This window comes from Grus americana, chromosome 16 (genome assembly GCF_028858705.1).
Source record: "Grus americana isolate bGruAme1 chromosome 16, bGruAme1.mat, whole genome shotgun sequence".
Classification (NCBI taxonomy): domain Eukaryota; kingdom Metazoa; phylum Chordata; class Aves; order Gruiformes; family Gruidae; genus Grus; species Grus americana.
In genome coordinates this window covers 10,436,075-10,449,129 of record NC_072867.1, presented here as the reverse complement: position 1 = coordinate 10,449,129, position 13,055 = coordinate 10,436,075, and the positions used below count along the sequence as shown (strand labels likewise).

Genomic DNA, 13,055 nt, shown 5'->3' with positions numbered 1-13,055 from the left:
GCATAGAAGGGAAACAAAGAATCTCAGGTGCGTTATACAGGAAATCAAAGAGAAGAAAGCATGTCCTGTAAATCATGTGAGTTTCTCTGAACATCTCTGTTGGTTTCCAAGTAAAAAGTCCCTGCAAAGCAAATATCTGCCATGCAAACAAATCATGGCTTGACAGTGGTCAGTATATTATTACAGCACACGGAGAGCTACTTCCAATACCCTCTGCTTTTTTGTTTTGTTTTAGTTAGAGACCTGTTCGTCTACATCCACTCTTGGGAACCAGAAGGCCTGAGACCAAGCCACCCTGGACGGGCCGGGCAGCCGGTGGAAAAGGCAGCTGAAGCTCTCTTGCTTCGTAACGCATGCTAACCAAAACTCCTTCTGACAAAGGAAATCAATACTTCAGTAGGAGACGTGCCCCAGCTTGGCGCAGAATCTCAAATGAACAAAAGGCCTCCTCCTGCCTGAAGATCACCCCCGAAGCACTGTATCAAACTCACCTCATTTAATACAGGCATCTGCAGAGGGTATTTTCCCCTCCACGCCTCCCACGTCCTTCTTTAACATTTACTGTTTGAGATCAGTAGTCTATACAATTTATCGCACCTGTCAAGGCTAATTTATTCATGCGATCTGGCAGTAATCAAAAAGACTGAGATCGATGTGCCAGCAAACCCTGACATTTATTCATATTTTAAAGTCCCATTTGACCTTGGACTGCAGCTAACTGGAGCTGAACTTGTCAGCAGCTCTCTGAGGCTCACTGGGTCTGGCAGATCAGTGCCTCCGGGCTAAAGGCACAACGTCAGGGCCACAAACGCCTGGACCACGAGCACAAAAGGCTGAACCACAGACAGAGGGGTAGGGGACCAGGGAAAACGGCACCATTAACAACGCAGCGGTCACGGACCCACCAGCACGTGCACCGCTGCAGCCTGTACCCGCACGTTCCGGCTGTACGGCTGTTCAGGAGTCCAGGGATTTTTTTGCTGAGGGGTAAAAAGGGTGAGGGAAAGGAGTGAAGGAGGAACGTGACATATGTCTGTCTGCAGCAGCACGAGTTGGACACCCTGGGTTGTCCTCAGCAGACTGCTGCCAGGCTGGCCCCACGTGGACCACTCACGGCGGGTCAAGGGGAGGCAAAGGAGGAGACAGAAAATACCACCACCTTCCCTCCCCGAGGCGGGAACAGAGACAGCGGCTGCTGATCCAGCCACAAAGGGCAACGCAGAAGGGACATCAGAAACTCTGCCACCCACGAGGTACCTGCCAGCACAACATGGCAAGATCAGCTGGAAACAGGAACAGAAAAAACAGATCTCAAGAGAATTGCTTTGAATGTGCTCTCACACTCCTTCACAGGAACGGGCTTTAGAACTTCCTTATTCCTTTTGAAGTCCATCATCCTTGTCCTCTCCTCACTCAGCCGTGCCCTAAAGGAACATAGGAATTTTAAGTACAGTTCCTCTAACGCGTGCATGTGCTGTAACCTCCAGTAATCATTTCAGGGTTTGAATCAGAGCAATTAGTAGGGAAATACAATAAAGTCTATTTATAATAGTTCTAACCTGGGCTCTGCCATCAAATGACTCTCAGATGTCCCGTGAGGACATTTTTAGAGCCTCCTGCCTCAGTTTCCCCTTGGTTCAATGGAGGCATACTTATTTACCTGCTCCCCCAGAGTTTGCTAGGGATTATGGGTGTGACGTGCTTCGAAGTTATTGAATTGTTTGTTTTTCTGCTGATAGGAAGATATTTGTGTAAATGACATGCTATTAGATACACAGAAGATATCTAAGTGGCATTTTAGGTAGAAATATGCAGCTACAGTTTTACTGAAACATGCAAATAGATTATTTTATTACAGTCAAAACACTTGAATATGTAATACGCAGTTGCACCTAACACAGATGTTGCAGATGTATTTTTGATGCTTCTCTGGGTTCTCCTTGACTGCACTTCTCATGCTATAAATTCTGTATGTCATATTAAATATGATTTTTCAGTGAGATCTGCCTTTTCCAAGCCTACAATACAAATAGAAATGACAGATATGCCATTTTGTGTTTGTTTTTCCTTTCTTTTAAATAGCTAACACTTTTGCATTATGTTGGAAGAAAGTTACCGATGGAAAGCAATTGGCATTTGACCAATGCATTTGGGCACGTTATATATATATATGTCTAACATTGCCATGCAATCTAATTTGATGTTCATGGAAGAGAAACAATGACATATGAGGATGCAAGGGTAATTTGTCTGTGTGGATCTATACCAGCTGCAGTGTGCAGGCAGTGAAACTGCAATAAGCATGCTAATAAAGCATTTCAGCCAACCTGTTTCCTTATTTTTCCTATGTAGGAAACAAAATTTGAGAGAGAGGATCTGGGAACTCTTTAAGGGAGTCTTTAAATATTTTATTGGAATATTTTTTCATTTCCTTCCTTCCATACTGAAATGACTTAATTTGTTTGTGCAGGAACAAAGCAGGAATTCAGTTCCATTGTAATGATGAAAACCAGTACAGAACAAAGGTGACAAATCGGCGTCATCAAGTTCCCAATTCCTGGCAGCCAATATGATCTAAAGGTACATTACTGTACACATCATGTCCCAAAATACTGTCATGAAACATTCCCCCAAAGCTTTTAAAGGACACTGAGTTGAAGGAAATGATATACCTCTGCAGGATGAGCAATTTATTTTTTTGGACAATTGATGACTGGTGTTCTCCTACGACACGACTGCAAGCAAATGCTCACTGCCAAGAGCACCAAAAAGGAAGAGATCATAAAATTGAGGCGAGCTTGGGAAAATATTTTAGGTTTTACTTGCAGGAGGAAGATTAGGTGGCAACAGATGAACTTCTCATCTGCTCTACCATTTTGTCTCCGTGACAAAGACTGCCGTCGTGCCCACGGACACTCACACCCGTGTATTTTCTGGCTGCACTCAGCTGAACAGGGATGGGTTGCCCTGCTCTGTGCCCCGTTCCGTCCCTTCTGTGCCGATCTCGTTCCCCCGCAAGCTCTCGGGGGGAGAAACTGTCTCTCCCTGCCACCTTCCTGCAGCGGCCAATAGTGCCTTTCTGGAATGTTAACTGCAAAACAAATAAGAGCTCATGTGCACTCCTTTCAGGGGACATTTTCTGCCACTCCAGAGATGACAATTTTACCATTCCCTGTACTGTTTTGCCTGCGATACAGTGAATATTATCACTACCATTTGCAGATGGGCAAACTGAAGAGGAAAGGGAGGAAACAGACTCCTCAAGATCATGCAGCTGGCAAATATTCCCCAGTCAAGTGCTTGACCTGCTCTAGAACACAGCCACTCCGTCCAGGGGCTTCGCTGTTAGGAATATTCCCCTTACACTACACAGGCCATTGAAACCAATATTTGCATTAAAAATTTCTCATGTGTTACACACAGTGCAGATAACGATATAACTTTTTGGCACCAAGAAGCAAACCTTTATTCAACAACACAGGTACATGCATTATTCCTTCCCTGCTCCTCAGCTCAGACGTATCTGTCACACAAGTCAGCTCGACATGCTTTGCTTTATTTAGGCAACACTATTGCAAGGATAATTATTAGTCAGTCAGGCATTTCTTTAGCAGACTGCAAAAGATACAGTAAAAAAATGTCCTATTACCCCCCCGAGTTTTCCAGGCAGAATTAAAACCAAACAACCCAAAACCCCACAGCACTCTCCACCTCCAAACCCACAGCTCAAAGACCAGCTCTGTTTTCCTCACGCTCACGTGACAGGAATGCTTCCGCTCCCCAGCGGCAGGGATTTATTTGCCTGTCTTTAACGTCATAAATAACGGTGACTTGAATTTTCCAACAAGGGTAACACCTCGGCGACAAATGATAATTTATACATTTCAGTGCCTACAATCCCATCTCCAGATGCTGCACTCGGGACTGGAGAATCCTATAAATCTGACAGCTCACCTCTAAGGCTGAAGTACATTCTCCCAAGTGAGATGGTTTGCCTGGAGAACAGCGCCTGGGAAAACCCTCCCAGCAACACAGTCACACACAGGAGCCCTGGCCAGAGCCAAGGAGAGCAGTTTGGGCTGTGGGTCTCACACCCCAGGACTCACCTGGGCTGCTGATCTGGGTCAGGGACCTCCACACAGGATGCTAGCCCAAACCAAGGCTTTGCTCCAACTGCAGAAGCTCAGGCTGAAAGGATTCCTGCCATCCTAAGAGCCCTCTGTGCTTCCCAGAGGGTCAGATTAAACCTCTCGTCCCCAGAAAAACAAGAGCCACCTGGGCAGCTCATCAAAAGGTCAATTGGAAAATGAGCATCTCCCTGCTCTGGGAACAGCTGGTATCCTGAAACACTTTTGCATTTAATTTTTTGAGTGGAAAGACTGTTTTCCACAGCACTAATATATATGTATTTTTTAAGAGTTCTGAAAGAGATTCAAAATGGTTCCAAAAAACTCAAAGAAACCTTTTGCTAGGTGTACTGGGCACGCAGCTAAGGACTGACAGCTGGGCACCTCTGGGTACACGACAGCCCAAGCCAGGCGTTCAGTAATCAGCATCAAAATGTAGAGTTCTACAGAACATTTGAAGTTTTGGACGAGTTGTTATTTTGCAATAGAAAATATGTTGTACCAGAAAGTTTCTGACCAGCTGTAGCTCATCTCTAGGCTTTGGGTTCAGTCACATCATTAGGCAAGCGAAACCTATTTCAATCTCAACACAATTAGCATACTCCTCTGCAGTCTTCCTCTCTCTCTCTCATTCAGTTCACACTTGCCACTGCAGAGGAACCTGTGTTAGATTTAGATTAAACCTGCAAGGAAGTGGCTGAGAAGAAGGCAGCAAAGACTAAAGAAGCATTTTCTTCCCTCAGTTCTTTTGCTGTTGATCTCTTTCTGAATTTCCAGCTTTGTGCTTTTATAATGTCCTAGTACATGAAAGAGTTTGTAACATAAAATGTTACACTCGATGGAGCATGATGTGATATTGAAGCCAAATGGCCAGATGCTCTTTTCTGAGCTATTTCCAATGCTCCCACTTTAGAGAGTGTTTTTAACGGTATTCACAAGCTCTAGTCCTGTAGTTTGCTGGCAATTTCATGCTAGAGCACCATTGTGCTATGTTCTGATGAAAACATTGTTTTCCATTCAAGGTTACAGTTATCTTCAATTTAATAAAAAGAAAAAAAAAAGAAAAAAAAGCACACTGTGGTTCAAAAAAATTGCAGACAGGTAGGGAGTTGGATTATCTCCCCAGAAACAAGATCGTGCATGCCATTTAGAATACAATTAAAATTATATAAACGATCAGGTAGGTGAAAACCCCAAGTACTCTAACTTAGTTGGAATGAGCCAAGGGCCATCTTTTAGCTGTTTGGCTTTGCTTTACACTGTTTTCACATTCCTCTCTTTCTTGTGTGGGAAGACCATTTACATGGAAAATCCTCTGGTTTGAAACGTGGTTGATGTCAGCCATTTGAAATCTGGCACCAGGCTCTGGTTGTCACGCTGGAATTCAGCCTGCCCTCTTCATCTGCTTTTTCATGGTTTTCTTGTTTGCTGACAGCACTGCATCTCTTTGGTTCGCTGCACGGAGGCACGGGCACCGGTTAGTGGGAGGATACAGCCACGGAGCCAGCACCAGAGTAACCAGGGCTGCTAACAGCTTTCTCCAAGCCGTTAATGCAATTATCGCCCCGCGTAGCCCCTTGGGACGGGCAGTTGCGCACTTTGCAAGGGGGGCAGCGGTGACTCGTGGTGACTTTGGACACTCCAGGGTTCAGCAGCCTGGGAGTTAATGCCTGCATGAGCGTCTCCACTTACAACTAAGTCTGTCTCTTTTTCCAGACAGAATGCATTACTGCTTCATACAAATGTCAAGCCTAATCTCATCCTGTTTGAATCAATGAAACTCCACTGGAATTAAGAGATGCTGAACATTCAGACAGGCAGAGGACCTGGCTCATCATATATGCACATCACCACGGAACAGACTATTTCAATCCCTATTTTGAAGGGGGAAAGGAGTTGCAAATTAATGTAATCCAGGCACCATGAATTCAATCCTTTCATGATTTCTTAACGCTTGACTTTACAAGCTTAACATTCTTTTACCTTAGGAGATGCCTATAAAAATGTTAAATTAAACTGGAGATGGAAAAGAGGACACCTTTACTTACATGGCTAATCTGGAGGGTGAAGCCCAGGAAATTTATCACGGAGATCTTTGCAACCTATGCAACAGAATAACTTCCAGTAACGGTAGATTACATCACTTATTAGGATTTTGCTTAGGCAGTGCAGAGTTCAGTGTAGAATTGGTCAGAAACATTTTAATAGCATTTAACTTCATGTTGAAAATGCTGATTTATCACAATCCACTGTGAATAGACATGTCTAAGGACAGAGCGTACTACATTTTCAGATGCCAGCAATTGTGAATTTTTGTTAACATCATTTAAGTGATTAAATGTCTTCAAACTGAAAGGCTTTTTTAAAAAAAACTTTTCATTTGAAACTGAATTAATTTATGCTAAAAATTACAGCTTGGGAAAGGTCAAAATAAAAATGAAGTATTTTTGGATTTACCGCAATAAGACATTTTGATTAACCTGTATTTTTGTACAATTTTCACTTGTATTTTACCACAGCATGTGGGGAAAAAACCCTGAAATTTTGAGAAACTCTCCAGAATGGGGTTCCTACTTAGCTCTAAGACTAGGGGTCTGGCCTCATGAATCATGCAGGGTAAAAAGCATTGTCCAGAATTCAGAATTAAAGTTTGCCATACATAAACCTTGTGGCATTTTTATTACAGCATACCAGCCTAGAATCTGCGTTTAAAACACTGACTGCTCAAAGGAATCTAAATCTCCTTAGCTGAAGGTAATAAAATCAGGTCAAGAATTCACTACTCAACAATCTACCATTAGCATTTCTGTTCAAAGAAAATGTAGTTCATCTGTTTTTAAAGAAGGTAAAGCTGGACCATATAGCGTAAGTTTAGAAAGTATAATGATTTGCTCGTGTATGAAAGTCTGTTAGGTAACGAGTTTTATTTCCTTGTAAAGAGATTTCAGTGAATCTGCATCATGATTTTTTTACAGCACACACAGTCTTTCTGCAGAGCCCCGAGGTGGGACTGCATTTCTACATACATAACCCACGCTTGATTTCAGCGAGGCAGCTTGGCCACCATTAGCGAAGTCATCACAAGAGCAGAGAGCGCAAATGATCGGAGGTTTTATCCTGGTTTCAGGCAATTCTTTTCAATCCTGATGAACCACGTGTTCCCAGAACCATGCCGTTGCCAGCTGCCAAAACTGGCCAGAGTGACCTGTGACACACCTGTACGAGCTGAGGTCCCAACCAAAACCTGAGCATCCAGCTAAGCTCTGCTGGAGAGCTAAGCCATCGCTTGAATCCACCACAGAGTTAATTTGTCACACTGGTACCTAGGGACATGTCTAATTGATTTCTCTTGGCCAGGACCTCCTAAGCAGTACGTTTTTTTAAGCTATCTCAAATTGGGTAAGTCATTAGTTTGAGGGGCTGGGTGAGTGTTTGGCGTTTTTTTCCAAATCTTTGAGTTAGCGCCTCTAAGAATCCATCAAGTGATACAGATTCCCTCCTTTGAGGTATATTACAGTGCTATTGAAAAAGAAGTAGTATGGCCATATATAGAGAGAGAATATAAATACTGGCCATAAAAGAGAAAAAGTTTTGCTTCCAGTTGTCAATGTGACAACCTATTTTTTATTTAATTTGTTTGGATTCTTAATGGGGGAAGCAGGATTTAATTTGTACTAGGGCATCCCTTAAAATAAATGCTTGATCTCTTCCCACTCACCATTACAGTTGATGGGTACAAAATAAAAAGGAGAGCAATTCATTCACCTTATCACTGGAGCACCGGAGGAAGAGAGAGATCCTTAGTACAATGATGAATGACTCGCTATAAAAAGATGCATCATAAACTGCTTCTATTAGGTCAAATCATAAACCAGGCTTTTAATGTTTATATGATCCCTTTCTAAATAATTAAGTGTGTCTGTAGCTCCCACCAGGAAGGGAACTTAGATGGCGCTTGCAAACCACGCAGTTTCTTACAGGGTCATAATTTGGGACCCTCACTTAAAGGGATCCCTGTCTCCCTCTACATTCAAGCACTGCTTGAATTTCTCTTACTGTTGGGAGATCTCGCTGTACTACAGGTCAGAGAGACCATTTGATGTCCGGGAGCAGCAAAGATGAACACGATACACCCTGAGTTTAGGGTGTCTTCTTCAGCCACAGACACACCCACAGCTTTGCTTCAGGAGAGAGTACCATTGTTTTTCTTTGTCTCTGCCTCCAGGGTGGGAAGAGGACAGCTGAACCACAGCTGAAATGAAAGCAGGGCTACCTACCGCTCACTGGATCCACGTGGATATGAGGAGGCAGAGCAGTGGCGTGGTGCTTGCCTGACTGCAGCTAACAAGCCACGTTGCCTGTGCTTGTGAAGGGCTCCTCATCCACGCAGGAGTCAGCCACGATTTGACTTTGTAAATTCCTGGCCAAAATCAGCTTTTAGGTGCTCACAGACAATTCCCATCAGCTTCAGTAGCTGCTTGGTGAACACTAAGAGAATAGCACCCTTTGTCCATAACAGAATTCAGTGCTGTACTTATCCATCTTGCGGTGAAACTGTCATCTTTGAAAAATATAGTACAAGATGACATTACATAAGTGCCCATCTATTTCCTTACTATCACAAGCCCGCAATCATGTCCATCTCCCTTTTATTTCCCAGAACAGCTGGTGTTTTTTCTCAACCAAACCAGAATCTCCCTACCTTGGCAAACAGACATTGGCTTCACTGCAAAGCTACCCCATTAGGGGAGTGCCACAGCTCTAACCAGTATGAAGTTTACACAAAAAATAATACGAGTTTAAAAACTAGCTGCAGAGCCTTAATATTTTCAATAGCCCCAGTGGTAGCCCCAGCCAGTTTATGCACTGCTTACTCAATACAGAAAATCGCTTAGGTTAATTATTTAAATATTTCCATCTATGGAATTTAGAAAAGGGAAAAGCCAATACTGGAATACCCAAGATGATGATTTTTTAATAAACAATAGATTTAAGGGGGATTAGCTGGGTTATCAAACAGTGTTATCCCAAATCAGCTCATTAGTTTCACTGACTTTTCCTATTTCACTTTATTAAAACAATTTAAATGAAGGTTCATTAGATGCAATGTAATCTCATTCAGACACTCCGAGCCTAATCCCTTTCCCTTTTAGCAGTAACATGATAATAGTTTGCAAAAAAGTTTAAAGGATTATTGTTACAGCTATTTTAAATAGGGACTGTTTTCAGCCAAACGCGTGCCACTACTTTGCCACCACTTTATTATTTCTTATTATATTATTTCTTGCTCTTTACTCTTTCATTCATTTATTCCTTCCCTTTCCTGTCTTTCATTGCTGCACACCAGCAGAGTCACACACGGGCAACAGCATCCCTCGGTGCAGGTGTAGGGGATATGCCAAAGATCCCTGCGTGGGTCAGTGCACCAGGCCTTGGGAAAGGCATGATGTTTTGCAATTTCGAGTTAAAAAAAACCCCCAACTTTGTAAATTCACAGTGATTTTATAAATATCCTAGGGAGAAGGGAGAAGGTTCCTGTGCATTTTCATGCTGCTAGTTTCTGACAGCTCTGAAAGACACGCAGGAGGGGATCACGCATAGGACTTGCAAATTAGGAGGCAGACACTGTATAATACTTACTGTGCTAGAGCCAGGCTGAAAACGTAGAGCAACAGATCCGTGCTATGGACATACAGCTTATTTCAGAATGAACTCACTCATACTCCCGTACTTTCATGAAACCTTTTTTGAACAGTAGGGTTAATTATTCTTTATAGGGCAAAAAAAAAACCAAACCAAAAAAATCCCCAACAAACCCCCAACCCAAAGAATGAGAGCTGGTTTCTAGATCCTACGTTTCTGCAGACTTGAACAGGTTTCCTACCCCTGAAAACCTGTCCTCGCTCACTTCAAATCCTCATCTCTTCAAGCAAGTGCCATTTCATAATCCTATTAAAACCTTTGCCTCTGTTTACCAGGAGCCCTAATCGTACTCAGCAAGTTCTTCTCGTCTAAGGAAGAGCGACAGCTTTCAGATTTCTTAGGAGGCTTATTCATCAGCTACGCCAGAGTTTTGCCGGAGTGTTCAATCTATTCTGCGAGCAGCCATGTGGAAAAAGTTTCAAACAGCTCAAAGCCCTGCACAATGATAAAGGAAAGCTCACACAATCCTGGTAATAGCCTGACCCTCTTAAGGAAAATTGGATGATTTGTGGTAGCAGTTTTTCTGTCCCCTATGTGAATTCTGAACCTTAAAGTATAAGCAGTATATTCACACAGTCCCATTACAAACCCTATCCCTCTTGCGATGCTGGAATAATAAATACACACCCATATGTGAAAATAAACTCTTTCTGCAATGACCTTCTTCCTCAGCCCACTGGTGTGAAGGAGTTTGTAGCCATTTTAGAAAAAGAGAGTCAGATAAGGAATGGACTAATGTGATGTTCAGTGTTTCACCACGAGCAGAATATATGCTTTAATGAGCACATTACATGCACCAGGGACATGTTACTATGAAGCAGGGAATAAAGAGTAAGGGGAAAATAATTAAACAGTCAGCTTTATAATGAGGAGACTGTGTTCATGCAACATTAAGTGGCCTAATTTTCAAGTGCTAAGCAAAGACATGTTCCTTGGACTTCAGAAGGACTTGCTGGCAAGCACCACCTTGAAAACAAGGGCAAAGGATCACAAGTATCAAACCTCCTATAGATCCAGAAGCATAGGGTAGCCTGATGCTGTTCCAGTCATCTGTCCACACTTTGCACTGACCTGTCCAACAGGATCGAATACCTGGACCCTGTAGTCCTTATTCTATTAAGAGGACCTTTGAAGTTTTAAAATACCACAGCATGCATCACGCCTGGTAAGTAGAACATTACGACTGACTTCTACCAGCGTGGCCTTAGTTTTCTGTTGGTACTGCATCTGCTAGACCACAAGCAGACACCACCACCTAGGCACACCGAGCACATGAAGGCTGTTAGTGTAGCTGTTTGCACAAGCAGAGCTACTGGGAAAAGGGAAAACCTGTCTCATTGCGTTCAGACGCTGACAGAATGAACGAATAAACCGTATCTCTGACTTTTATCAGTTCTCTCAAGGCCAGTAAGGCCAGGAACGTTCATTTACTGGGACTGTCAGTTCCAGATAGTGTTGCAATATCAATTACTTCAGCGTAATAGCCTATCAGTCAGACAGCAATTCTGTTGGGCCACAGGCTCCCCGTCTTTCTTTGCAAATGGACATGGCACAAAGTCTCTTCTTTGTTACTCACCCTCATGCCTAATTCAATGTTTTCTCCTCCATAGACCTCCATGCCAGGGTCAAGCAAGCCAATCTCACCAAAATACTCTCGGTCCACTACAAATGAGCATCCAATCATGGCTGGTGTCCTGCATAGAGAAATTAAAGCAAAAAAATTAAGTCAGTTATTAGCTACTACAGAACCTACCTCGTAACAAATTTAAACAGACAAAATAGTTCTTAGTCTTCAAATTTACATTTTAAATTTATCTATTAGTGTGCAATCACGTTGCACTTGATCCCCCAATGGTCGGAGGACCTTGTGGGACCAGAGCGACTCAAATAACTAGCACACTGCCGGACAGACTTGGACTAGCTGTCTGTGAGACAGACACAAGATGTGAAGTCAAGTACTCCATGCATGTAAGTGAAGCATCAGGCTGGTTTTCCTCTGTTTTATAGACATAACCTCTGTGCTGGAGCTGAAGTTCACCACCATACAGAGTAGCACAAGAACTAGACAACACTTTATTTGAAGATTAATACACACAACCCCCCCCCCATAAGCTTTGTCAGAAATGAGTCCCCTTACCCACATATTAAAATTAAGTGCACATTGACAGCCTCCCCCATTTTAGTGGGATCCCGACAGACCACACTGCTGAATCAGGGAAGCTACAAAATCATTTGAGAAACTGAACACTTTTGGAGCTGACCTAGAAGAATGAGCTGTGCTCCCTCTTCCATTGAAAGGGAGGCAATTTTGGACCATCTGGCAGATACAACATCATTCCTAACAGTGCTATTGTAAAAAAGACAGGAAAATTCTAGTTTATGCCAATTTTCTATTTTCTAATAGAATAGAGAATGCTCTATGGCCCAAGCTTATGTATGTACACCTTGAAAATGCCATATAGAAACAAAGATGATGGAAAAGGTCTAAAACCTATTTTAGGAAGTCACCTTTGTAATGGACTAATATTATACTGTCAGTATGAAGTCGCTCTTGTCCCAGATACCTGCATGTTTCCTTAACTTGTACAAAAAGCTATTCACGAGGTATTTGCCCATGACATCTAAGAAACATATTCATGAGGTAGTTCCATAGACATGTGAAAAACTGCCCTGGCTGGGAAAATGAACACATTTTTTACCCATGTATTGGTGGATCCCACCGGTAGCAGCAGGTGGCTGCTGGAACAGTGTTATCACATCAGGTCCTTTTTCTCATCAGCAGTTCACCGTTCCTACAGCAGGAGGTTAAAAAGGCTTCAAACAGACAGCCAAGATACAGTTAGATAAAATAATTCTTTGCTCCTGGGCCTAATGCATATGCCAACATTGCAGAACACAGTCCAACCTGTGGCAGGAAATATTTGGTACCCTTGAAAAGGTTCATTTGCTGAAGCGCTGCTGTTACTGATCTGTAATGGACTCTGCTGTAGCACTCACATTACTGGTACCGCTTCAGCATCCCTCCCTTGCTCTTTTTCTGTTTGAAAGCCATTGCAACCTCTCAGATCATTACAAGCCTATACTGCAGTCAGTGCACACTATCCCTCTCATGTTTTCTCTGCATAATTGAAAAAGGCAGCTGTTGATAGAAACACATTTGATCGGCACCATTTCTGACAAAGAAGTTGAAATAGCTTGATTAACTCTCACGTTCCACTCTTACAG

The 13,055-nt window shown here is 42.8% G+C and overlaps 1 protein-coding gene across 1 annotated transcript in view; it reads right to left on the bottom strand.

Moving 5' to 3' along the window:
• The window catches only part of GALNT9 (polypeptide N-acetylgalactosaminyltransferase 9), a 158,203-nt gene that overhangs the window by 67,916 nt on the left and 77,232 nt on the right, over positions 1-13,055 (bottom strand). The window contains exon 6 of the mRNA XM_054844821.1: positions 11,407-11,524. Coding sequence (XP_054700796.1) covers positions 11,407-11,524 — 118 coding nt within the window. The remainder of the gene's footprint in view (positions 1-11,406; positions 11,525-13,055) is intronic.